The sequence below is a fragment of the Spermophilus citellus genome (assembly GCF_964194105.1).
Source record: "Spermophilus citellus genome assembly, chromosome: 1".
Taxonomy (NCBI): Eukaryota; Metazoa; Chordata; class Mammalia; order Rodentia; family Sciuridae; genus Spermophilus; species Spermophilus citellus.
This window is the reverse complement of record NC_138182.1, coordinates 139,134,903-139,162,899: the sequence shown is the minus strand read 5'-3', so window position 1 is coordinate 139,162,899 and position 27,997 is coordinate 139,134,903. Positions and strand designations below refer to the sequence as shown.

At 42.4% G+C, this 27,997-nt stretch overlaps 1 protein-coding gene across 2 annotated transcripts in view; it reads left to right on the top strand.

Annotated features, from left to right (window-relative positions):
• The window catches only part of GRIA1 (glutamate ionotropic receptor AMPA type subunit 1), a 301,467-nt gene that overhangs the window by 255,857 nt on the left and 17,613 nt on the right, over positions 1-27,997 (top strand). For both annotated transcript variants that reach the window (XM_081305244.1, XM_081305245.1), the window contains exons 12-13: positions 1,361-1,559; positions 7,080-7,327. In XM_081305244.1, coding sequence (XP_081161370.1) covers positions 1,361-1,559; positions 7,080-7,327 — 447 coding nt within the window. The remainder of the gene's footprint in view (positions 1-1,360; positions 1,560-7,079; positions 7,328-27,997) is intronic.

Below are 27,997 nucleotides of genomic sequence, written 5' to 3'. Positions count from 1 at the left end.
CTAGGAGTGATCTTTTCAACGTAGCAAGCAATAACACATATTTGTTGGGTTTCTTGGAGTGAACACTGTATGCCTAGAGAGAAAATGAAACTCTAAGAAACAAAGTGAAGTGCAGACAGATGTGGAAATAACACAGAAGGGGTCAGCCAGGGTTTTGTAAGCAGTGTGGACCTAGAGAGTGAGTCAGCAGGCCTGGGGACTATTCCTGAGGCTCAGTGTGACACAAGGCTCTAGAGCTTCTTTATTTGTAAAACCCATTCGTTGGACTGGTGATCTCTCAAGCTGTTAAAAGATAGATTTTAGTTAAGCATGGTCACCAACTAAAGACTCTTGAGCTTCAGGTTGTCACAGCACATGTTAGAGAGGCTTAAACATATAGTAGCCCTAAGATGAGACTTTTTTGAGCAGGACAGGAAGAGAAATGGAATGCAAATAACTGTATCACTGAATTCTGCATGGATGAATGCTGTGTCTGCTCACCACACACACACACACAAAAAAAAAAAAAATCACTCATGCAACATCCAAATCATCTTGTTGCATGTTTGGGAGGCCCTGGACTTGGAAACACCCTGGCCAAATCAAAGAGATCACTGTGGACTCTTGGAAAGCTCTTATTTCTCTTCATTGTTTTGAGTGTAAGAGAGAGGAATAGTTCAAACATATTTTTTTCCTCATGTGTGATTGCTGTATTTGCCTTTTTGATCTTTTACCTTCTACCAAATTCTCTTTCTCTGGCAGTGTAGGCAGTGGTACAGGGGGTTGGGCACAGGTACAGAGAATTACACCTACATCCAATGTGGCTGGAGGATGATTATTTTCATTCCATTTCCAATATAATCTTCTTCCTTTCTTTCTAAGTCATCTTTTTGGTGACCTTTGCCAGGAAGGAGTGCAATAAAGAGAAGTCTGTCTGATCTTTCTGAATTAGTCAAATGTGTCCATCACAAGTATAAATGCATTTCCATTCACGTGTGCATACACGAACATTTGGTGTATATGTAACTGCATTTGAAAGGATATGTGTACACGTTTGTGACTTCTGTGGGCAAGTGTTGACATATCTGTGTTTTTATTGACATGTCTCTTGATGTATATGTGTGTGTAAAGTGAGTGTGAATATGTGCCTGGAGTTTTATCACTCAGGACAGGCAGCAGCCCCACAACTCCTTATCTGTGATAAGGAACGAAATGTGGAATCTGTCTGACGTTTGCTTTCTCACATCTTGCTGACAGAGAAGACGGGTGCAGCAGGGTTTGATGGCTCTGCTGATGGGGCTCAGGCTGGCTCTCAGCTGCTCCAAGTTGCCTTCTGCGATTGACCTTAGTGCTTCTGATGCCTCTTCCCTTTGGCCTGCAGGTCCCTGTCCGGCCGCATCGTTGGTGGCGTCTGGTGGTTCTTCACCTTGATCATCATCTCTTCGTATACAGCCAACCTGGCTGCCTTCCTGACCGTGGAGAGGATGGTGTCTCCCATTGAGAGTGCAGAGGATCTAGCAAAGCAAACAGAGATTGCTTACGGGACCCTGGAAGCAGGATCAACTAAGGAATTCTTCAGGGTAAGGATGTACTGTGTCTGGAGGCGATTTCACCAAAGGGAAGCATCATTGTCATGAACATTTCCTTCTTATTAAAGAGCACAGGGTTCCAGACAGCCAGGGTAACTGCTCAGCTCAATAAGAGCCAAAGAAAACTCAGGACATTTCTCAGCTTCCTACATATAAATCTATATTTCTACATTTAGAGATGCTTCGAAACTCCTGCATTGATTTAGGCCCTTTCCCCAATACCAGTCTGTGTTAGCTCTTTGAGTGGTGCAAGTGACTTCAAATACTGTTCCCTCCATGCTCCCCAAAGGACCTTACAGTGCAGTTAGTAATCAATTAGAGCAGTTAATGGACAAGGTTTGGAGCTGGTGCTCCTTGTGTTCCTGCCTCACAGCAGGAGCTTCGTAAATGTTTGTGGACTTGATAAATAAGAAGATGCTGTACTGAAATAAAATAACTGGAATAGGTGATCCATTAACTATTGCCAGGAGACAGGGAAAAGGAGAAGGGTAGAGGAGATGGTGACTTTGGGCTGAGATAGTGAACAAGGGCAGAGGAGCCGAGAGATCAGGAGCTCAACCTTCAGGGCCAGCCAGGTGGAGGCCCAGAACTTGACTCCATCTGTGACTCATTCCACACTCTCAGCCTCTTTGACACCATTTCCATTCATCTGGAATATGAGGATAGGCATGTCTATCTAAAGAGCCTTAGTGGGATTAAAAGAGATAAGGCATCAAGCTGGTTCTGTGGTGCATGCCTGTAATTCCAGCAGCTAGGGAGGATGAGGCAGGAGGATCAAGAGTTCAAAGCCAGCCTCAGCAAAAGCAAGTACTGAAAAACTCTGAGACCCTGGTCTCTAAATAAAATACAAAATAGGGCTGGGGATGTGGCTCCGTGGTCAAGTGCTCGTGAGTTCAACCCCCAGTAGCCCCTCCCCCCGCAAACAAAGAGATAAACCATCAAAAACACAAGAGAAATCAAAGAACAGTGAGTGGTGGTTCCGTTTACGATTAAAGCTTCAAGGAAATGCAAACATTTGGGAGCAGGGACGGGAGTCACACAAAATGGACCTGAAAACACTTCTAGATATCAAAAATCAAGTTGGACGTGAATGGAACAAGGACATCCCAGGCTAAGGGAACAAATTGAACAAATGCCCAGAATCAGGAAAACCTGGACTTTGGGTATGTTCATCCCAGAAGTTGTGCAAGCAGGATATAGAGCTATGATGCAATGATTGAATAAAAATAAAAATATATGCCACATACTCAACATTTACTGTGAACCAGGTTGTGTGCTAACCACACCCCAGATGAATTACTTCAGTTGACCTTCTCGTCAGAGATGAGTTAGGGATTGCTGTACCCATTCCATCTGTAGCTCCAGAGAAATAAAAGTCATTTCTGGAGGTCACACAGCTGATAAGTAGTAGCAGGAGCACAGAAAGCAAGCTCTTGTACTGCCTCAGGCAAGAAGGTAGAGATCCTGTGCAGAATTGCCAGGTTCTCATCACAACTTTATGGAGCAAACCCCAGGCCCTAGCAGTCCACTGTGTGATGTCTTACAGTGTCTTGGTCATGAGCTTTGTGTTATTTATGGCAGGCAGGAAAGGGACCAAATTCTTAACCATCACTGAGCCCAAACCCAAGGCTAAAATCACCAATGTTCAGCATATTGGAGCAAGAAGGTGTCTGAATAGTCTCATGACCAGATCTTGTCATTTTAGAGTGAAGCCGAACTTGCCCGGTTCACCCACCTGGTTAGTAGAAAAACCATTTTGTAATCCAGTACAATTCTCTGACATTTTTACCCTGCAACAGAAGTTGTACCTTATGTTTGCCCATAAAGCCAATTCTGTGGTCCAACCCATAATGCGGTCGTGGTCCATCCAATTCACTTAATAACACTGCCATCTCCAAACATTCATAGCACACCTCAGTTCCCAAAACACTTTTCAGGCACATGGTCTCAATTGTTTCACCTGTGACCTAAAGCAGAACAGGGATTATGGTGCCCACTTCCAGAGAAGAAAATAAAATTCAGGAAAGTCATGATACAAGTGTTTCAGGAGTGGGTACCAAATCTGAGTTTCCCCATTCCCACCCAGGTATTCTTGCCACTGAACCACACTGTCCCAACACGATGTTGTTATTAACTAATGAATGACCTTAAAAAGATCACTCCTTTTGCCAGATGGGCTCATGGACACTTCTAGTCTAACCCTAGTATGTATTTCATAGTTGGGGAAACTGGGAACCAGAGAAAATAGTCATGACTTAGCTAATGAAAGCCCAGCTGGGACATAGGACTTCAAAGTTTTCTTTAATAATAATGATGCCAAATAATATATCACTACCACTTGTTCAGAGCAGAGTTAGGAATCTGAAACCAGGACAGCACCTATTCTCCAAGTTCTGTGCCCTAATGACTACCCTGATGGAAATAGATTGTAACTCATGTGATAGCTTTGATAGTGGTCACCTAAGGTTCTATGTTGAGAGGGGCTCTGAGGTCGGTCCCATTTGGTCTCCATGTCAAAGAATTCTTTGAATCATGTCCATGCCTACCATGTGTATAGGAAGGGAAGCTGGTACCATGAAAACCATGTGTTAAGTATCCCTACCCCAAAGTAATTCCTGAAAACAAAAGGCATAATTGTGAGCAGAACTCACACCATTTATTGAATTCCTACCTGTGCCAGGCACTGGGTCAGCATCCTCTGTATTATTCTCTTGTGATCTCCATGGCAACATTGTGCAGTGGGCATTGTTAGCACCATTGTCAGAAGAGGAACACTGAGGTTAGGAGAGGTTATGTGACTTGCCCAAGGTCCTGCAGCTAGGAAGATAAAAATCCTTAGATGAGGCCAGGCACCTGGTTGCACTGTAAAGATCAAGGTGTGCAATCAGTAGATCAGGATTTTCGCTAACAAGCTACATGGCATCTGACAGTTCGTTATCAAATCATGAATCTCAGTTTCTTTACCTATAGGAGAAGAGCACAGCTAAGGTATGACTCAGGAACCCTTCCATCTCTGTGACTCTGATCTTTCATCCCACCAAGACTTTGGTGGGTAGGGAGACAAGATCACCTACCACCTCCACAAGGCAGAGGGAACAAACAGTGAGACAAGAATTCTGCCACCCCCGTGTCTGCAGAATCTGGCTTTTAGTACCCATGGTAGCCCAGCACTTCTTGGCAGCCCCAACCCAGAGTCACTTAATCTTCCATCGACAGTTTAATTAAGATGTGTGAAGGGCCGTGGGAGCTGCAGATGATAGGAGAGATCCAAGAACAAATACCCCGAGTAGGCTTCCAGTCACCCGTGCCAGTCATGCTACCTTTGCATTCCTGGAGATTAGATTTCCCTGATAGTCCGCTCTGAGTGCCTGTGAGCACAGCCTTGGCGTCTGGGGCACTGGGGTTGGGCTGAGAGGACATATTAATTTTCTCCATACTGTTGCCCAGAGGGTTCCTCAGCTCAGCCTGTCAGCAGCCCAGATCCCTGCTGTGTCCATCCTGTCAGGTCAAATTGCATCTTGCAATTGCCCCGCTGTGTATTTTGTTGATTTCATGCCTGGAAGATCATCTGCAAATCTGGGTCGGAATCTGTACATTTCACTATTTCTCGGGAAAGAATATTAAAGACTTTGGCGACGCCATGGTTGATCTTGGGCATTTCCTCCCTCACCTTGGAATCCTCCCTCCTAGTTTCCCCTTTTCTTCTTCCTTCTCATCAGGATGTTGTGGCTAAAATGCCTTCACGTAAAGAATCAGATATTTCAAGCCAGCAAGGGACTTAGATATTACTATGCCCAAACTCCTTATGAAGTAAATGGGGAGAAAAGGTCTAAAGAGGAAGGATTTCCTGTAGAGCCAACCATGACTTAGAAGTAGAACAAAACTACAACCCAGAGCTCCTCAAACCCAGGCCAGTGTTCTTTCCACTTTGTGAACCTAACTGTGAAACAAACGATCTAGCTTATCTAATGATGTATTATTAAAACTAAAACTCACCATACCAAATGCCTCACTCCAATTCTCAGTAACTATTTTCAGTTGTTTTTTTTTTCCACAAGACCTAGAATTTTTCTGAGCCCTCAATATCCTTATAGATCATTTGTTTCAAGTGTCAATTATGTATCCATAGCTTGCTAGCACTTGATGTTAATTGATTGCAAGGAAATAAACCTGATACTTGTGCACAGAAAAATGAGATATTGCGTGCATATTGGTAATTTTATAATAAATAAGTATGCAATCTATTTTTCACCACTTAATTCTGTAGGTTGTATGACTCTAGAAGTAATTTAAAAAAAATTAGTTGTCCCTTACATGTATTTAACCCTTGTCCATTCCCAAAACATTTTCAAAAGCATCTCTAAAATGCATCTACCCCTTGGGAAAAGGACACTCTTTAGAAAGAACATGTGAGATAAGAGGACTGACCTGCGGTCCTGGATCCTGATTATGAGTAACATGCAATGTGATCATTAGATTCTCAGAAAGACCCCTAGGTAAGAAGACTTCCTTTTTCTCAGATAGTTTCTATATGCTCGAGACCTATGCACAGGAAGACATGACTTGAAGTCTGAGCAGTCCAGCCTGGCATTCAGTGAGTGACCCATACAGTGTGTCCTATAGGAACATCAGCCCTCATAATATTGAATTTCAAAGTGACAGCCACACATAAATAGCCATACAGATCAGGACCACTGGGAAGACTTTTGCTGAGCAGCATCTCTCATTGAGGATGGGGACCTGCATTTTTGCAATCTCTGTATGTGATACTGGTACCCACCAGAGGTTAAGAGCTATTTCCCTTGGAGCCAAGGTGGTCACTAAATACACAGGATTCACTATGAAATGAGAAGGAGGATGTGGCTGGACAGAACTAGTTACCAAGTGGAGTAAACATTCCAAGTAAAATCCCAAAGGAAAGAAGGCCCAAGGAGAGTTAGAGGAGATGAGGAAAACAGTTTGTCTAGATTCAAAGCCTTTTGAAAGGTAAATGGGTCCCAAACTAATCACTGTATCAGGGAACAATTTACATTCTGAGGTCAGGTCTTGCAATATAAAACGACTACAACTTTATTTCATTATTAGAAGACAGCACTTGGGGGGAAAAAAAGCAGATTGCACTGATATTCCACTCTCTGCTTCTTCTGGACAGTGTAAATGTAGCCTTACTCAATAACAGATGGGCTCTATAGTGTCTTTAAAAGCCAGAGAGGGACCCAGGTGCTTAACTCTCCCCATATTTAAGAAAAATATAATTACTCCAAAGTAATTAAAAGATTCTGAGCTACGCTGTTCATTCTGTATTTGTAAGATATTTGTACTTTGGAACCTACTGGTACTAATTAGTACCTCTTATTTTGCAATCACTCATAATTTGTTTCTTCCAGAGCTAATCTGGCTCATGAATGTGTGATCAAACCACACTCAGTTCTTCATCAATATGTGTGCCGACCCCCCTCCAAGTGCAGCTAGCACCTAATTCTGGCTTTGTTCCTGTCCCCTCCCCACCAGAGGTCTAAAATTGCCGTGTTCGAGAAGATGTGGACATACATGAAATCAGCAGAACCATCCGTTTTTGTGCGGACCACGGAGGAAGGGATGATCCGAGTGAGGAAGTCCAAGGGCAAATATGCCTACCTCCTGGAGTCCACCATGAATGAGTACATTGAGCAGCGGAAACCCTGTGACACCATGAAAGTGGGAGGTAACTTGGATTCCAAAGGCTATGGCATTGCGACACCCAAGGGGTCCGCCCTGAGGTAAGTAGCCAAGATCTGCTTCCTTCGTACTCCCTCTCCCTCCCTATCTCAGGAATGAGGCTTCTGTGTCTGCCACATGGCTCCAATGCCCAGTGCAAGCTGTCAAGCCAGCTCTCCTTCAACACCTGTGGGCATGGAAGATTCCAGCCACCTAAGATCTTCAGCCCTGAGGTTGGAAATTGACCTGGGGGCCTCAGCTTGCTATGACTGTCACTGCCCATATGTTCTTCCCCACGCCTCACCTCACCCCTCCAAGTGTGTTGACTGCCCATGAACCCTGTGCTTTTGTCATGTGATATGTGACACTCCATCCGTGACCAGATACCCCTGCATCTAACTAGGCCATGAACAGGGCTCTCCAGCAACCTGGATTCTCTGACAGGAGATGGTTTGTAATATTTGTCTGGAAAGAAACAAACACACTGTCCAAATGAAAAGTCCAGTAGTTTGTGTCTTGAGATTGTGGCCATGGAAATTGAGGTACCACCTAATGAATAGCACCAAATTAATAACAGCATGACTGCCTACCTGGACATTAGTTTCTTCAGCAAAAAGGATTTTATGTTCACATAAAGGAGTTTGATATTCATTCCAAACAGTTGAGGAAGAATCCTGTACACTTAGCGTCTGAGGAACCAGATTGAATTCTTAAATTTACTATTGATTGTCTTGCAGGAAGTAAGACATTTCATCTCTCAGCCCTGAGTTTCCTCATCTGTAAAGAGAGGATGATCTCCTTAGTCCACAATGGTTATGAGTTCAAACAGGAAAGTGTATGTAGACGGGAATTGAAAGGACAGTGTGAAGTCACCTATGAGAAACTAAGTCATCACAGAGGGATTCAGTCATTCAAGGGAAGGATAGCATTCCAGAAAGAGTGGAAAAGTTTAACAAAAGATGCAAAAGGACCCAGAGGTGTTCTTTACCCTCCTTGACATGACATCCAGGGCCACTCTACCTCCACTTCATTCATTTCAGTAATATGGTGCCACCACATTGTTCTAGGCAATAGGATAGTAGCTGGAGCTACAGTCGTGAGCCAGACTTAGTCCCTGTCCCCATGGAACTACATAGTGCAAGAGAGACAGTCATTAAACAGATGGTTACTGCTTAATGTTTAATGACATCATGAGAGACACTAGGATCATCTATAAAAGTGGCCCTAAAAGGACATATATTCCCAGCAATGTGGCATAACAAAACTCTCACTAAAAAACACCTGGATAAAACACAAGTTAGGAAAACTTTAGGGCCAAAAGGAAAAGAAATCAAAACCATGAGTTATTTATTCTGCGACTACCCTAAGCAGGGCAAAGTTTTACATTATGTGATACTCTACATGTGCAAGAATCAGCAGTACTACTAAAGGCATAAAAGGCATTTTTAAAGAAAAAAAAATGTCATTAAAGATCAGACATATATGATAAGATCTGAGTTAGAATTTACAGAATAAAATTTTTTACTTGGAAGAAATTTCCAATGGAAGGTCTAACCCATAAATTGGACAAAACTTAAGAGAGAATTAGCCTACTAGGGGTAAAATCAGAGAAAATTCTATGGAATATCACATAGAGAGTTTTTTTAAAGTAGAAATGACAGCAACAAAGTTAAGAAACATGAAAGAAAATCAATGTGCTGTGTATTCCAAATGGAAAGAGTAGAAATAAGGCAGTATTTAAAAGGAATTTTCCAGAATTTATGGAAAAAACCCTCAGAGTTAAAAACTGAGTATCCATCAGGTTAAGTACATGCAAATCAACAGCTGATTCATTTGAAACTGCAGAAAAATATAAATACAAAGGGAAGATCTTAAAGACACCCACATATTTAAAAAAAAAAACCAATCTGGCCTATAGACTGGGTGGAGTCTGTCTGGGAAGACTTTTCAAGGATGCTTTTGTTTTTAAATTTTAATTTATGTGTTCTAATCAGTTATACATGACAGCAGAATGCTCTTTGATTTATTACACACAAATGGAGCATGATTTTTTACTTCTCTGTTTGTACCAAGAATGCTTTTTTCAAATGGCTGTCTGACATCAATAGGAGTCGACTAGGAGAAAGTAGGAAGGGCTTCCTGAGAGAGAGGACAGCATGCACGAACTCCAAGACCAGAAGTTATGGCTCAATTGCTAAACCAAGGGAAGAACAGTGCTCCCAGAACATAGGCAAATAGGGGGAGAAAATGTTAAGCTGAGGATAGAGGATGAAGTAGGAGAGAATTTTGTAAAGGATTCTTGTAATTATTTAAAGAGCAATGCAAATGCATTGAAGAATTTTATGTAATTTAGTGTAGACATGGTTGAATGCTACCCAATGAAGGGAAACCGAACAGCCTGGTATTTGTCAATCAGACATTTCTTTTATTCCTGGAAGAACTTTAAGGACTCTGTATAAATTTAGGCAAAGTTTAAAGAGGATTCAAATAGCAGGGTCTTTTAAGGAAGAGATTTTTATAGAGAAAACTTAAAGGACATGGCCCTATAAAGACCCAAAGTACAGAATGAGTTCCTAAAGGCCCAAGAATAGTAATAATACTGCAGTATTACTGGGAGTTTTATAAGTCAGGAACATCACTTGATATAAATACTTCATTTTAAAGTTAAGAAAACAGCCGACTACTTCTACAACTCCCTCTCACACACAGGTGTGAGACATCACTGAGTGAGCCCCTAAGTGTCACAGGCTGTGGAGGTATTCTTCCTTCTGGCTGCCCTGAAAAAGCTCCAGGTTCCAAAACAGATCACCCCACTCTGCCTCAGAAGTTCAGAAACATCTCTATGCAGTATCATTGTCCCCATTTTACCGATGAGCAAACAGAGGGACAGTTTTAAGATACTTGACCAGATTGACACAGCTGATAATGAAGGAGCCAGATGTCAAAGTCAAGCATCTGATTCCAGAGTTCATGGCCACACCTTACTGTAAAGTTGTGCTGAGCTTTCTGACTTACAGCACCATTAAAACAGGAAACTGGACTAGGGCCAGGTTCTCTGTACCCATTCACATGGAACAAATCATAACCATCAACTCAAAAGTGCAAAGAAGCCCACTCACAGCTCTGAAAGCTCAAGATGATAGACACGCACTTTTAGACACCAAACACAGCTTTTATGGGTTTTCCATGTGCAAGAATTCTTCCTGGGGTAAACACTGTAAATAATTCAACTATAAAAGAAAACTGTAATTATTTTTCTTACAATCCCCGTAAAAGACACAGTGAGCCAGTTATTGATTATGAGACAGAACAAGAGAGAGAGAAATGGAAAGAACCATGTTCCAATTACAGATCACTGATGAACAATTGGCGAGTCAAGATATCTGACGGATGGTCACGTTTTCAGACCTCTCCCAGTGCTCCTCTTTTCTCCAGTGGCAAAACTGATGACAGCCATGGGGCCATTATAACTCCTGACTGAAAAATAGAAGTGGAGCACCCATCCGAGGGGGCCTTGAGTTTCTGACTTGGGAAAGTCCCTCTCATCTCTATGGGATCTTATTTCTCTTATGTGCATTAAAAGGGATCATTGTTTAGCCACCAATAGTATAGAGGTTCCATGAAACATACCATCAAATAATGGTGACAATGAACACACACACACACACACACATACACACACACACGCACACACAACCAGCCAGATTTCCATCATACCTTTGCCTCACCCCCAAATGGTGCCATTTCACCAAGATGTAGTAAAAAAAAAAATAACAACAACAACAACAAAAAAACCCCCTAACAAACCAAATGCTATGTACATGTGTGCCTACTCCAGAAATCTTACATGCACTAATTTGATCCCAGGAAAACATTTTGCAGGGATTTTTTTGGAAAGAAAGAAGAAAGGTAAAGGAGCCACCAAAACTTACTCTAGTCCCATTGAACAGGAGGTGCATGCTTAACAATGGTTTGAAGAGGAAGTTGATATTGTTTTTCAATTGATTTGAATTACAGAAAATGCCTTTTAAGATACTGTTCTGCCATTCACAACACTGCAAGGTATTTAGAAGTGTTTATGCTCTAGAAATGAGCCTCAGGACGCTGTAGGCACTGTGACAAACTTCTCTTCTACTCTATAATAAAGTCAGGGCTATTACAGCCTCACGGGCAGATGTTCTCCAGGCTTACTTCCTGTGCTTGCCTCAAAAAAGGACCTTCCTGGCCCTCCTTCTCTACTGCTTGCTCTCTGAAAAGCCAGACCTCACCACACCTGGGAGGTGTTCTTCCTTCCGGCTGCCCTCAACAAGCTCCAGGTTCCAAAGCAGACCACCCCGTTCTGCCTCAGAAGATCAGAAAACTGATATCGAAGGCCCAAATGTTCCTCTAAAACTTGCCAGGTCTACTTGGCAGAACCCAGACCACAGTCCCCAGAGAGTGTTAAAAGGCTGTGTTAGTGACAGAATGATTGTTTTTCTTTGTCTCTTCTGCTCTGGAAACAAATACTAAATGAAGTGAAGTGTTGGCTGTTGAGTTTCCATTTGGACAGGTGGTGTTTCTTGGAAGCAGATGCTGTTTGTTGGCCGTCACTGCATGTTTGGGGTTGGGCGAGGGGTTAAGTTGTGTTTCAGAAGCCATCAGGTTGTGGATAAAGACCTGAGCGGCCAATGCCAGTCACTGGGGAAAGGCTTTTGGTAAATCCACTAATGATGATCTATCGGCCCCTTTGTTGCCAATTAAATGTATCTGCTGGTCTCAACTGAAGTCTCTTATTATGATGAATAAGTCCTTCAGTGAGAGACATGTGTTCAAATTTACTAAGTAAGGGTGCATGGCCCATGTTCTATCAACCCAAGAAGGTATCCACACCCAACTGGCCTCAGTTAAAGTCTCAGTTAATGATTGTCCATAGAACCATCCACCAGGACATCAGTGGATTTACAAAGAGTTGTACCCTAATCATGACATTGGTCAAAGTCTGGTCTTTAACTGTGACTGTGGTTATGTGGAGTCTTCTCTGGTCTCTGTGATCATGACATGTTTGTCTTCTGTCATGTGTCCTGTCCAAGGCAGACGTATGGGCCAAGGGGACAGGAGCACAGTGCAATTTCTCCCTTCAGCCTAATGGGTCCTGGGCATTGAGGAAGGTCTGAGACCCACTCCCTATGCTCTTCATTTAGCTTTACAGCTTCACCTCTGAACACTTCCCCACACAAAGCCCTGTGCATAGACTGCAAAGAGGGGTTATGAGAAATGCAACCCCAGCCCTTTGCATAGTCGAATCCAGCTCCTGAGCAGAATTACATAGATCCTCATCATTTTATCAAAATGAAAAGTGTCAACATTAGAATGGAGGATTTGCAAAGGTTTCATGGCAGAGGTAACATCTGAGATGGGTCTTGAAGAACTGTGATAGATGGCAAGTGGGGAGAAGGGAACAAAGAGGGCAAAGGCAGAGGTGGGAAAGATGGGGCTCAGGTTCAGGAACAGCTGGCTTATCTGTATTGATGAGAGAGTACATTAGGAAGGACAGGGGGTTAGCTGTAGTCCTATGGTGAAGGATCTCAAACGCCTCTGCATTTTTGTTTGGGTGCAAAGGCCATTGAGGGGACTGTCAGGAATTAACCATGATCAGGCAGGCTTCCAAAAATAATACTATGGCAGTGGTTTGCAATGAGAATCAGGAAAAGGAGAGGGTCACAGGCAAAGAAGTCATTTAGAAGGCAACTGAAGTCATCTTGATAGAGGTTCATGAACATGGTCATGGGTTATAATGAGATGAGGACAGACAGAAGAAGTGATAGACTTCATGTTCATCACCAGTCATAGCCTTCATGTTAAAGCTGGGAAGTTTGGAAAAGGAGTCTGTTCCATAAACTTTCTGGGATGTTTGTTGCCTAAGAACTGACTAAGTATGAACTGCTACTGACCAAGACGGAAAAAGGGAAGATATGAACTTTACTTCCAAAACAGAATGACTGCTGCCACTGCTGAGTCAGGCTTCTTAGGATCGTAGCAAGAATGATACAAGCTGCCAATGAACTTCTCCCACCTCCAGCTGCTTTGATGGTGTTTACCTGTATTCGTTTTGTTCTTTTTCTAAACATAATATCAGCTCAAAAATGCTCATCAACCATTTAGCCTCAGTGGCATTCCCAACTGAATATATTTTTCTCCTGCACACAACTCTACACCGGAAATCCTCTACCAAGAACTGCTTGTCTATACAGACATTGGCTAAAAAAAAAAAAAAAAAAAAAAAAAAAAAAGTGAGAGGAGGAAAGTTTAGACTATGACTCAAGGATGATATATCGATATATCATAAGGCTTTTGAGGAGAGGGTTCTCATTTTCAGGGTTTGGGGGTCTCCAAGTTGCCCCACCACACACATACACTGAAACCAGAAAACAAGTGTATCTTCAGATTGGCCATGTGGGCCTTCTCTGAACATCTTTTCCTTGCCTAGCACAGATCTGAGTGCTACAGAAGGCTGTAGATTATTCTCCTCTTAGAGAATCACATTGATCCAGAAAATAATTGGGAAATAAATAAGCAAGTGCCACTCCTACTCTGGGAGGTGCTCAATCCATTGCTCTAAAGAACCCTCCCCCAGCTTCACAGTAGGTATCAACAGTGCCTAAGGAAGCTGGTTTAAAATGCCCCTGTCTAGTCCCTCATTCCTCAGATTTCCTCTAACAACTTGATTTTGTGGGACCAGGTTGAGACCCAGGAACATCCCCCAGGGGGTTCTGCTCTAGCAAAGAGGGATAGAAAAGTTTAGGGAAGAGAGATGGGTGAGTGGTCTGAGGAGACAGAACAGGAAGCCCTCAGAAAGAAAGAAAATGACTAGGATGGGAAGGTATCAGGGAAGCTGTGGGGTGGTATCCAAACCATAATCCCTGGACTCGAACAGCCCCAGCCAGGTACAGGGCCCAGCAGGATGACCTCCCTGGTTAAATAACGACAACTTTATAAGCCTCTGTTTTCTTATCCGTAAAATTGGAATCATAATAATTCTGTGCCGTTGCTTTGACAATTTGGTAAAATAGCATAAAGTGCCTGTCACAGAGGATACTCATTAAAGTTCATTTTACATCCCTCTCCTCCCATTAGACCTACCCAAAAGTCACTTCGGAGCCAAATTACTTATTTTTCCTCCTTTGTAAAACCAACTGTGTTCATCAGAAATGTACAGGAGCCCCACCCTCACCCCTCACCCGCCCCACACACACACACACATTGGCTATATTAGAAATAAAATGTCTCTCTCTCTCTCTGAGAACAATATGTGGTCCTCCCCCACAGAGAACATATAAAAAAAAACTCTAATATTTTCTCCCTCCCCCCCACCCTCACAAGAAACAGCTTCTCTTCCCATTGCACAGTACTGGTGCACAGCCTGCTGCTGAGGATAAATACAGTATGTCCCAGGGAAAATGACAGTCCCTTTCAATTGGTCCTTGCCTCCTGATGGGTAGCCAGGGATGCTCGTTGTCATGGTAACCCCATGAACTCTCTGACCCAGGTCAGGCCTGATCAGAGACAGAGGCCTCTGAGCAAAGAGACTGGATTTGCCCACGTTTTCAGAAGAGCTGGAGAAAAAGGAAGAGAGGGAGGGAATAGGGGGGAGGATAAAAAGGCAGAGAGACAAAAATGGGGAGGGAGGTTAGGAGACAGGGGCAGAGGAAGGGAGGAGGGCAGAGAGAGAATGTGTGTGCGTGTATGCGCGTGTGTAGACTGGAGTTTTGCCAACGAAGAGCAGCATCAACACAGCAGCTTTCTCAGGTGAAGACACATGGGATGCATTATAGAGAAGAACCAGAAAGCTTCCTAGGATACTGGGGCAGTGGTCCAGTAGGAAAGCCTGACAGAGGGGTGGCAAGGGCTTGATGTAGCATTTTAATAGTATTAAGGATAAGATTTATTGCTAATATTTATTGAGCATTGGCCATTCCAGGCACTTCTAAGAAGAATTTGATGAGCATTATCTTATTTAGACAACAAAACTGTGACAGTAAGTTCTCATCATACAGTTCAGGGAACTGAGGCATAGGAAGGTCACAGAACACCTCCAAGATGAGTTGAGCTGGATTTTCAAATTGGGTAGCCTGATTCCAGGAATTCTTCTCAACGACTAGGCAAGAATGGCTTCTCAAGGACACAAGGAGGGAAGTGTGAGGAAGAAATGATTACCCAGAAGATAATGATCATTTAGTATCCAGTTCCAGCAGGTGCACACACACACACACACACACAATAGCACGCAGACCTACCCAGCCAAAACAGAAATAAGAAGCCTGAGATTCCAGGAAGGAAAGCTCTGCCTGAATTCCCTAGGGAATCCTCATTTCCATTTGGCACCATCTACATTTGTGGGGCACAAGCATGGCCTCCAGGATCAGGGTCATAGCACTGATTCACGTCATTCCACGGACCTAAAAATGGAAATGGGTACTTCCAGCAGGTATGAAGCTTTTCTTGCTGATCCATGACAGATTGAACCAAGAAAACCCCTCAGGAATTTTATGCACTCCCAAACTATATACACCCTTGATTCCTTTCAGCAATGAAAAGAAGATGATTTTAGACTGGGGGTGGGAAGGGGAGATTTACGTCCATTTCACACCTAAAATGTGCTAGGCAATACACTCAGGACCATGTGGATGTTCGAGCATGAATCTTCTCACCTTTTGCTTTCTATTCTATTGCTTCCTTCTCATAGGTTAGGAAACTGAGAGTCAGGGAGACAGTACTCTGTCCATATTCTCAAAGGGATTTAATGGAGGCACCCATCACTGCCTCTGCACCTTCTAAGGTGGCCTCTTTAACGCTTCCAAGGAAAACATCAGGGACATGAGACACCAAGTGGCCTCCGAAGCCCAAGCACTCCCTCTTGAAGAACTAGATAGGCTGGAGCTCCACAGGGCTGATTTATTTTGCAGGATCCTGGTAAAATCACAAAGACAAATGTGCATCTGGTCTTGTTAGAGCTCCATTTTGATCACAGCTAGCTGAGAAACACGTCAACAGCAAAGCAACACATTAGAGAGAGACAGAGAGGAGGAAGGTGGCAAGCGCAAGGTGCAAGGATGGAACTGGGGAGATGAACAGCACAGGAAATGAGTGGCCTTTACCTAGGTGAGAACAGCAGCATGCAGGCTGTGATTTGCCCACCAAGGCACTGCCTTCTCCCTGCTGATACACAAATTGTATGTTGCTTTCTTTTAAGAGGCTGTTTCTGTCAAAAATAGCATCTCTTCCTCCCTCTCTCCCTACCTCCCTCTCCCTCTCTCCCTCTTTCCTTACTCCCCTTCTCATCAGCAACTTTATTTCAGATATGCTGGGTCTTTTGACTTTTCTAAGGCAGCGCCAGGAAGGGAAAGGATTGGATTGGCATCCTAGCTCTGCCACCTGGGGCCTGTCGGCTTGGAAAACAGATGTGCTTTAGTGTTGATCAGTCCTGAGTTCAAACCCTGCTCCCACATTTACAAGCCTCATGATGTTGGGAAAAGGCAAGAAGTATGGGCTGCCACTGATGGCTAGGGGTCTGAAGTCAGGCTGAGTATGAATCCCATGTGGCCAGTTCATAGCAAAAGTCTCTCAGATAAGTTCCTTCACCTCCCTAAGCTTTAGTTTCCCCAAATACAAAAACTGGAGATAATGCTAGCATTTTCCCAATGGTTGTTCAGTGATTAAATGAGAAGATACAAAGTGCTCAGCACGGTGCCTTGCACACAGTCAAGTGTCCAAGAAGTGTTAAATTTCATGATTTAATATCTCCGAAGATTAGTTTTCTCATCTTCCAGACAAGCTCTTGCTCTAAGTTTTGCAGTAGGAATAAAGTGAATCAATAATGAAGCGTTCACGGTGCATGAGGAGTTCTTTCTTCTTTTTCTTTTTCCTTTCTGCAGTACTCAACACTCACAACTATTCTGTTTGTTTGGGTTTCTGACTCAAATTAGATATGATTGGCTTCTCTGGGACAGACTACACTCAACCTGTCTTCGTGGCAATGAGGCAGAAATTCCAAGATACCAAGAGGGAGATGTTCAGATATGAAGCTTTATTCCCTTTTATAGTCTATGCACAAAATGATGATCAGCTAACAGCCACATGGTATTCATTCATAAGCCTGAAAGTAGGAAGCTCCAGTATCTAAACAAGACAGGCAGTAAGGAAGGGATTACAGGTGGCCCCAAGTTGAGCCCCTGCAGGGAAGCTCTGGACCATGTTCTAGTAACATCTTATGAATGGCCCCACAGCCTAAGATCAGGTCTCCATAATCATATTTGATCATCTCTTCCTCGTGCACAAAGAGACAAAGGCCTAGGTGAATCCTTAACCAAAGGCACACAACTTCCTCCTAAAAGGTGGAGGTGTTTAGCCTGCAGAGTCTCCAGACCAAAGAAAGCCAGGCAGGGAAATTGAGAAACATTATTCATCCTTCTCAGAGCAAACATCTAGCAGGAAAAGAGCATAATGACCTCTTAATCATATTCTCTATTCCCACGAGATGACTTTATTCCTCTGGAGAAATGTTTAAAAAAACAAGTCCTTAGCACAAGTCAAGCCAGTCTTTCCGTTGCCTACAACCCCACCGCATTTTCCCACTCCTATTTCTTTGCTCCTATTGCTTCCTTCTTCCCTCCCCCAATATTTTCAGGTATAGTTCAGTGAAGCAAGGGGCCACTGTCCCAGAAAAACCTCGAGGAGAACTGAGCATGAAGGAGACCCCTACTGATTGACTGATTGCTTATCACATGGACCACTTCCTACCTGGCCAACTTCCATGGATGCAGTAACTGGATAAGCACATTGTCAAATCCCTTGCGGTGTCTGCAAGGTCTGATTCATGAGAACCATGGAATACTGGTCCACCAAATAGCTCATACAACATAAATTAAGCCAACTGACTTTCAACCCATCCATCTCTTTGGCCATTGCTAGTAAACATTAATGAAAGTTTATGACCGTGTGACTTAATTCTACCTGCATTCCAAGTATAGTATTTTCAAACTGCTAAAGTAAGTACTCTAAGAAAGCAAAGATGAGTGGATTATAACCACATTACCACCAAGACTCATCTCTAGTGCTGGGACCATAACCTTTCCCCCACTGGAGCCAGGTAAATTAGTGAAATGGAGCAGAGGTAAACCCTCTGTGGTTTCTTCATCATTAGTAGAGTCAAGACTACAGACAATACTTCTCTACTCAGAAACAAACCCACAATGCACTATGACAAATAATAATGATAGCTCCTAATTGTTTTGCAAATAACATTTGCTAATGATGGCAAGCCTTCTGTAAGTCCACCTATGCATTCCCTAATGTATGTAATCCTCACAAGAATAAAGTTGATGCTATTAAGACTCTCATATTTTAGATAATAAATCAGTGGCACAGACAGGTTAAGTGACTTGTTAAAGTCACATAACTAGTAAGTGGCAGAGGTAGAACTGGAACCCAGTTCGGTTTCTATGCACTTACCCACCACCCCTTGCTGTCAGAGGCTCAGGGAGATCACAGGAAGTAATGAGGCCTTTGTAGCAAGAGTAGGTGCCTCATCTATTGGGGACAAGGGGACAACCTCCTCTGACTTCTGGCCTAATATTGATATGTGGGAAAATTGCCAGATCTTCTCATTTTTCCAAGGAAATTATGAATTGTAATTTTTGTGTGAATCATCCAAAATTTTTTAAGAGAGAAGAAGGAAGCCAGACGTGATGATGCAAACCTGTAATCCCAGCAACTTGGGAGGCTGAGGCAGGAGAATCACAAGTTCAAAGCCAGCCTCTGCAACTTAGGGAGACCCTGTCTCTAAACAAAATATATAAAAGGGCTGGGGATGTGGTTCAGTGGTTAAGTGCCCCTGGGTTCAATCCCCAGCACCAAAAGAGATAGAGAGAGAGATAAAGAGAGAGAGAAAGAAGAAGAGGAAGAAGGAGGAGGAGGAGGAGGAGCAGGAGGAGGAAGAAGAAGAGAAGATAGATACAGTTCGGTAACAACTAATCTTGTTATAAAGAGAAAGGGATACCATAAAAATAGAGAAATGAACAAATGAGGCACAGTAGAAAAAAAAGGGCCTAGGTCAATATCTTGCCCCTCTCCAGGATGAGAGTTCTACGAAATCTTCTTGAGAGAGGCTAGTGTCCTTGAACAGATCCTTAACCAGTCAGGAGAACATCTATGAGCAAGAGAGGTTATTTCAGATAAAAGCTACTGCAAGCATACATACAGTAGGGGTAAAGAGGAGATAACTCATGCATTCTTTTTCTATCTTTGTTATCATTGTTTTCAGCAGGGAATCATTTCCTCAAACAAAAGCTTTCACAGAATTACACTATAAAAGAAAGATACACATGGAGCTGTTGAAGCAAGAGATGAAAGTCTGCAGGTAGTGATGGAAAGAGGGAAGGAGAGAACATGGAAGGACTAGAGATACCAGCTCCAGCAAGGGGCAGGAGGCCTGGATGATCAGTTTTCTTCTCTTCTTCTGGAGTTTTTCTCTATCACTGGAGGAGATAGTTCTCTAGCATTATGACGCTGTGTATTTATTTTGTGTGTGTGTGTGTGTGTGTGTGTGTGTGTGTGTGGTGCCGGGGATTGAACCCAGGGCCTTATGCGTGCAAGGCAAGCACTCTACCAACTGAGCTATATCCCAAGCCCTAGAGCCTGTGTATTTTAAGGCCTATATGAAAATAGTGTTCTGGCTGGCCTGCCCAGCAGCCTCTCCACGCTGACATCTGCCCATCCTTAGGGTTAGCCCAGCTTTTCTTCCTTTCATTGAACCAGAGGTGTCTGAGATGGGACCAGCAGGCTAGCTCTCATCCTGAATGGTGTTTCCTCTCCCTCTGTTAATTGTGCAGAGACCTCCACTCTTCCCTCTGTTAGCTTTTGTCAAGTATCTGACACAGAGCTGTATGCCTGCTGCTGGTGACAAATGCTTTTGCATTATGGAACCAGATGTGGTTTACTATGAGTTGCATTTGAACCATTGACACCTGCCTCTCTCTATATTGGGGTGGGCTGAGGAATCAGATATGCCTTAGAAAGGCTTTCTGTTTGCAAAATTCCTGCTGGGGGAGCCAGACTTCATGTCCCCATCCAGGTCTCTGAGCTATATTAGCTGCTCTTATTCATAGAATCCTAAAGAACGTTAAAGGGCCAGAAATATGTATTCACACATACAAAACTAATATGCAGTTCAACTAACCCTTTTGGTAGATGTAAGGAATTAAAAACTATTCCTCGTTCAACATTTATGAAGCAGTTACTGAATTAGCTATTGAATTGGATTCAGGGTTCCTACACCCCCCCCCAAAAAAAAGAGACCTCAGTCTGGTTAGAGAAGCAATGGAATGATAAGTTTGCTGTTAGAGGGTGCTCAAGTACAGTGGAACCAGAAAGAAGGCTTGATCCATTCTGCTTTGGTTCATTGCAAAAGGATTCGTAGAGTACAATGTGCATTCAAGGCCTATGAGATGACTAGGGTTCCACAAAGCAGCAAGGTGTATTAGATAGAGCATGTGCCAACTTTAATAGGGGTCTTAGTGGTGCTTCCAATCCAGCCACCTGCATTTTCCCAGAATACACCTGAAAGGATTTTCCCATCCATCTTCTCATCTGACCCTTGGCCTTCATATAGCTGGGCAGAGTATGTAATTATTCCCATTTAGCAAACAGCAAAACTAAGCTACAGTTCGGGGGAACAACTGTCCTGGTTTGGTTGGAATTAAAGGCATTTCTAAATTATGGGACTTTCAGTGTTGAAACCAAGAAAGTCCTGAATAAAATGCAGTGACCAATCACTCTAGCTAGTTGCATGGCCAGCCGTATTACTTGATTAGAGGCCTTCAGATTCTTACCTCCACCAAGAGAGGAGAAATTCAGGTACTCTATATATGTTTTTTGTCTTTTTTTTTTTAAATCCAGTTCCTTTGTGTTGTTTTGTAGAGTCCGAATCAAAGACAAGGCCTCTATCTGTTGGCTGAGTCACTATCCAGCTTTCTTTCTGTGCATATCACAGAACCGTCTGTTCCTTCAGCATGCTCAAGAGGGGACACCATCTGGAATGTCACAGGTGGAGGGAACTTTTATCATACCTGTATTCCTTAAGAAGGCCTGGGAATGTTTGCGTTTTAATTGAGTCTCCTGATATAACCCCACTAACTCCTCGTGTCCTTCTGCTTGTTCATGGTTGAACCTCTCCTGCTTTACTTGCTACCCTAAGCTACTGGATCAGCAGAAGATATGGACCCTCAGTTTTCCACCCAGTCTGTGGCTCCTCAGTCAGTTCACCTCACATGATTTACACAGCAATGATGTCAGATGGACTGAAGATGAACGGGGCCTTTGAGATCATCTCTCAAAAGAGAAGTGATTAGGACAAGACCAGAGTTCAGGACCAGGTTCACTAGCACCCATTTGTGTCCTAGACACCATCACCCTTTTATCAGCCTCAAGAGGGAGAATGAGCTTCTGTTCTTACTGATGCTCTGATCCCCAGGCCCAGAACAATGACCCTGGCTTGGCCATGACCAAGGAGCAGAAAAATCACACCCAGGTAGCATATCTTCTCAAGACCTTCAGCAAAACCTTACCCTCCACTGGTCTATGTGGGAGGGACTGCCAAAGCCTGCTCAGCTTGGGAAGAGGTATAAAGGGAGAAAAGAGGTGACTGGACCTTCATTAGAAAGAGGGAACCCTGAGCCCCTGAGCTCCTGAGTCCCAGGGAAGGAAGAGTAAGAAGGATGTGCCTTTAATCCAGTGGGAAATGGACTCCCTTTCTAGACCCCCGAAGTGTCCTTCAACGTCATTTTTCATTAGCTACACTTCTGTTTCTTAGGGTAGATAGAGATTTTCCCATGTCAAAAATAAGATGGAGTAGAGATAGTTGGCATTTCACATAAACTTCATTTAATAAAGAGAAGGAATGTGTTAACATTGAAAAGAAGGAAGGAAATAATCAATCGTACATAAAGGACTGTCCTTTAAATGCAAACATTCAACTTTCTGGAAACTCACTTCTAATGCTCATCTTTCTTTATTTCCCCAATGATGAGTAAAAACTTCATCACAAATTAGTCCAGCTCATTGGACCGTCCTGTGGGGAACCACGGGTCAGATCTCAACTTTTTATCTTGCTCATGAATTCATTCCATGTTATTCCTGATGCTTATCCCCCCAACAGTGTCCCCCCAAATGGACACCTTTCAAGCAACAATGGTCAAAGAGCTCAACTTGGCCATTATATTGAGGAGCAACCTGTGTTCCTATGGCTTTATAACCCTGATCTCATTCTGCCCTTTGGCATCTCAGAGAATGAATCCAATCCCTTTTTTACTACCAACCCCAAGTTTACATCGGAGACCTGTTTGCTTTGAAGCCACCCACTATCTCTAACGGGTTTAAAACTGTTGACCTTGTCTATTCTTCTCATGGGAGTCTTTACATTTTTCATTTAATTGATACATATTTACTTAGAACTGTCTGCATTGTTTGCTCTCTGCTGAGTGCAAATGGGCTGCTGATCTGAGGCCTCCTGCTTAAAAACCTTCTATATCCCCTTACTTTTAGGTAAAGTGTTGATTTCTTACCATAACATTCAAGGATGCCCACGATTTGGATTCAGTTTTAATCTCATCCTCCCAAAGGAGATCACCACACTCCCCAAACTCTGGGCTTCTGGTATTAAATCCCTGAAGATTTTCTAATTTCCACCTACTATCAGAAGACAATAGATGGGAAGTGATATTGGCCGAATTATATTATGTGCACATACAAATATGTAACAACAAATCCCATCATTATATAGAACGGTAATGCCCCAATAAAAAATGTGGGAAAAATTAATTTCATCATAATTATTGGAGAGTAATAACACAGAATTAGCTTCTCTCTTTTTTTTATTTCCATAGCCCTTTTTTTAAAAAAATTTTAATTCAGTCTTTCATGAATTATTGAGACACTCTTCTGCTTGGATGTTAGAATGTACATTCCTTAAAGGATTATAACTTGTACCTTCTAAGTACCTAGCACAGTGCTTAAAACTTAATTGATGCTCATAAATACTTTGGGGAGTTGACTTGAAGTCAGCAACTCTTTTTTCCAAATGTTTTATATAATTCAATTGATGGCAAATACACACAAAATAGTAGTAAACCATGCAGTGAACTGTCTGCTAGGAGCCAAGAAGGAATGAAGGGACATCAGTGAGACATGAAATATTAAAGAACAAATAGGGAGCACTGAGAGCAACCAGGTCTTAGCAGAGAAGTTAAGGAGATCAGCAAGCAGCCCCACATAAGAAGCCAGCAGAGGCACCCTGGTGGGGGGAGTGGGATGCCCAGCAGCCTGGTCTCATTAAAATTGAAGCTTTCTTTGGGGAGGAGAAGCAAAGCATGCCATTACAAGCTGGGTGGGACTCCCAGGGTCATTTCATCCAACCCTTCTCAGATGCAAGGTTTTGAAGGATTTGAAGACAAGAGTGTAAATGTGGACAGCTGAAGCCCACATCCTGTCCTTAGGATTTTGTAAATCGAGACCCAACTAAAACCATCTGAAATATGACCCTGGGGTACTTTTTCCAAACTTTAATTTTCCTGCAAATGTGTGATAATCATGCTTATTCAGAGCACAAGTTTGGATACGTTGATATCTAATGTATAGGAAGACATCCAAGACCCAATCTTTACAAATTATGAATCCTCCAAGACTTCCAGAGATAATTCAATGATTCAGTGGTAGCTCCCCTGGATCTATCAGCTCCTGTGGCTGAAGATCAGGGCTCACTGGCCCCCTGCTCACTGACCCCCTTGGAGAATAAATGCCACCACTAGGTCAGTGATTATAGCATCCTCTGATGACCCAGGACTGTCAACTCCCTCCTACTGAGTATTTGTCTAAACTTGGACATTTTCAGATGATTCTCTGGCTGATTAGAACCACACCTGGTTCTTTTTAGTTTGTTTATTTGCTTTATGATTATTTTTCTTGGTGTGCCAAAGACAGGACTTGCTAAAAAGTTCCACTAGAGGTTTGTTTAATCATGTAAAGCAACTGTTATAACCATTAGTGTTTAAGTCCTTTATAAGACTCCTGCAGATGATCTTTGCAAGTCTGTTTTTATATTCAAATTATAGGCTCTTGAGTTTCTGTCTCTGGCCTGATCATCTCCTTTGACCTCCAGATACCCGTTTTCTTGAAAGACTGACATTTCACTTGCTATCTCCCAAGCATCTTAAATTTAGTATATCTAACACTGATCTCTTGAGCTTCTCCCTGACTTTAGTCTCTGTGATCTACATAAATGCGTCTGCCATCCTCCAAATTCTCAAGGAAGATAGTAACTTGAATCTTTTCTTTCCTTTATCCCCTGTAGCCAATACATCACCCAATCCTATCTCCTCTACCTCAAAGTATAACCTGAAGGTAGAGCCTCGCCTTTGTTACCCAGAATCAATTCTTGCCTGGGTCTCTCCACCAGCCTTCTAACTGGCCTCTATCTTTCCCATCTGCCTCCTCTCTTTAGTTCTCTCTCTCCTTTCTGAAATCAATTTGTGAATATAAAAAGGGTCTTTTCATTCCCTGGCTCAGACCCTCCTATCTCAAAATAAAACTCTAAATCCTTGACATGGTCCACAAAGTCCTGCAAGCCTCTCCAACTTCATCTCAGTTTGGACCACCTCCTGCCTAGGATATGATCTCTTATCACTTAAATGTGGTTTCCACTAAGCTCAGCTTCAACATCAACTCCTGAGATGTACCTTCCTGAGCCACCTCTGACATCCTCTGTCAGTTCATCCTGATTCCTTCATAGCATTTCTGTTTATTACCTGTTTCTCCAGATTGTAAGCTTTGCTAGGGTAAGGACCACCTGTCTTATACATTAATGTATACCTAGCCCTTTTATGATACTAGCACATAGTAGCCACATGGCAATATTCATAGTTATCAGAGCGAGCTTATGGCCAAGTACTAGTCTCCCACCCCATAAATGTAGAAGTCCCTTCTATAAAGATCCTGACAAATAATCATCTGGTCTCTTACTGAATGCCTCCTATCTCAAGGGACTTCCTTTTTCTTAAGAGAGCCAATTCCATTTTTCTGTTTGTCATCTTTTCTTCATATTGAGCCATAATGTAATGTTACTTTACCTATTGGTCTCCTTCTTAGTATCCCAAGTATAATTTTTCTCTGAATTCTAATGTTACCCTTTAGATATTTGAAGGCAGTTCTAATATTTGCCCTAAATCTATCTCTTTCAACATCATTACATTATATATGACTTTTACTTTCATCCTTTTCCACTTAACACACATCAGTTTGGTAATATTTCTTAAAATTGTCACCTAGTATGAACCAGTCCAAAGGAGATTGGACAAGTAATTAAAGAAGGAAGATAATCACCTCCTTTTGTATGATACTAATATCTCTTATGTGTGTGTCGTGTGTGTGTGTGTGTGTGTGTGAGAGAGAGAGAGAGAGAGAGAGAGAGAGAGAGAGAGAGAGAGAAAGAGAGAGATACATAATTACAAACAGCATACTGAGCTTATCAAACTAACACTACTTCCTAGTCATTTTCTCTTACACTTTTCTTCATCAGGTATGGAGTGAACTATAATTAATAATAATTTATGAAGAATACCTAATTAACTGCAGTGGGAAACTGACTTCCACTTTCAGGAGAAAGGAAAAAATATAAGACATAAGGTCCTCTTAGGGGTTTTTGGCGGGTGGGTCTCTAAAACTCTTTCTAGGTAAAATCTTAGGCTCTCTCTACATACTGTGCCAACTTTGGATATTCCACATTTTTAATCCTGGATATATTAGAGCTAAGAAATACTTGTTGAGCTTCTATTATGGACCCAGGACATATTGTGATCTGTTTCACAAACGGGTATCTGAGGATTAGGGAATTTATTGACTTGGCTGATGGCACATCACTAATGGTGGAGCTGAGATATCAACTGAGGTCTTCTGACTCCAATTCAAGTACTCAGTTCCATGGTAACAATAATTGTATTGCTATTATTATTGATTATTATTATTTAGTGATAGTAGTAGTAGTAGTAGAAGTGAGTTGTTTAGATGAGACAGCTCATTGACTCTCTTCACTAATTCTGAGTTGTAACTACTATTGTCCTTTTTGACAGGTGAAAACTCTGTGGCTCAGATGGCTGCCATGATTATTAGCCTAGGGTAGTTGTATCTAGTCAAAGTGGGAACCTCCCAGTACCAGGATTTGCATTCAGCAGAACTACCCCCAGAGATGGTCCCCAATGGCAAGTGGAGAATACGAGCCCACAGGAGGCAGGCAGGAAGCTGGGACAGCTAGGAGAAGTTCATAGGAATGTTCACTTGCCTGGAATACCCAGATATTAACTGAAGTCTTTTTACTCTTTGAGGTTCAACCAATTCTGCTATAAATTTTTAGTTTAAAAATGGCCATTCCCTTATTTACTTGGTCAAGCATTCTTTGTAAGTCATTAAAAATTCTTATTTTTCATAACTTCCCTTTTATGAAAAGGATAACTTTCTGATCCAGCAGGATTGAGCTTATATAAGTACTTTTACAACATAGCACACCCCCCCTTACCAGGGAAACAGGTAATTTTTTAAAGCAAAAGATAGTCTTACTTTTCTAGCCAGTTGTAATCCAAGCTTAAAGATTTTCCCCCAAAATCCTTCATGAATAAAAACAATAATGACAATAGTCATGTAGCACTAAAGTCAGACTTCTGGGACTCATCTCTGCGAATGACCCACATATACATTCATGCTTAGTGAATTCCACCTGAACCTTGGGGAAGAGCTCTTGGTGACTTGTTCCTGGGTAGGGTTGGTGAAAATGCAAAGCTGAACCCAAGATGTGGCCACTTCTTTGAATCTGCAAGTGTTCTTAATTCCGTTAAAGGTAGATGCCAGTAGATGGTAGCTATTCTCTTTAAACACTTTTACTTAGCAAAATTAACCTTAACTCACACCTATATTCATTATCTCACCCATAATTTCTTGTTTTCCTCATTCACAAAATCTAGGTGTCTGGAAACCACTGCTTAAGTATAGGACCTTTTCTGCTATCAAGAACCCTGGAGTTTCCAAAGCTTCTAAGTTTTGTTTTTTTTTTTTTTTTTCTTTTAATGTAATATTTTTAAAGGGAATACTTTAAATTCAATTCATACTTTTAACTTTTACTTTGGATATGTTGAACCTAACATTTTCTTGATAACCATCATGACTAATCATCAATGCCATTAAGTTGGAATATAAAGAATTTTCCTGAATGCACCTAACATAGGGTATTTTTCCAGAGCCAGAATAGACCCAAGCTACCATCATTTTTGCCTCAGGAAGGAAGAGAGAAGACAGAACCTGCTCTGGCCCCTTCCTTGCTATCAAGCAAGGAAATGGCCCACAGCGAGGCTCTTCTTATGTGCTGCCTTTGCTTTCCTGTCCCAGAGACATGGGTGTGTTACAATCGTGTGCAAAGGAAAATCTTTTACAAGGACTGTATGGGGAGCAGGAGGGCTAAGTGAGCTAAGTGAGCACTGGAGGGGGCCAGACAGTACCCCCACTTTGGAAGGCTGTATAGCACAGTGGTCTTGGGCATGGCCTCTAGTCAATAGAGCTGAGTCAGAACCTTCCACAAGTTATGTACTTGTCTGCAGAAGGCAGGTGGCAACAAGAGGACAGCTGTATAGGGACATGAGTATTAAATGAAATAAAGCACA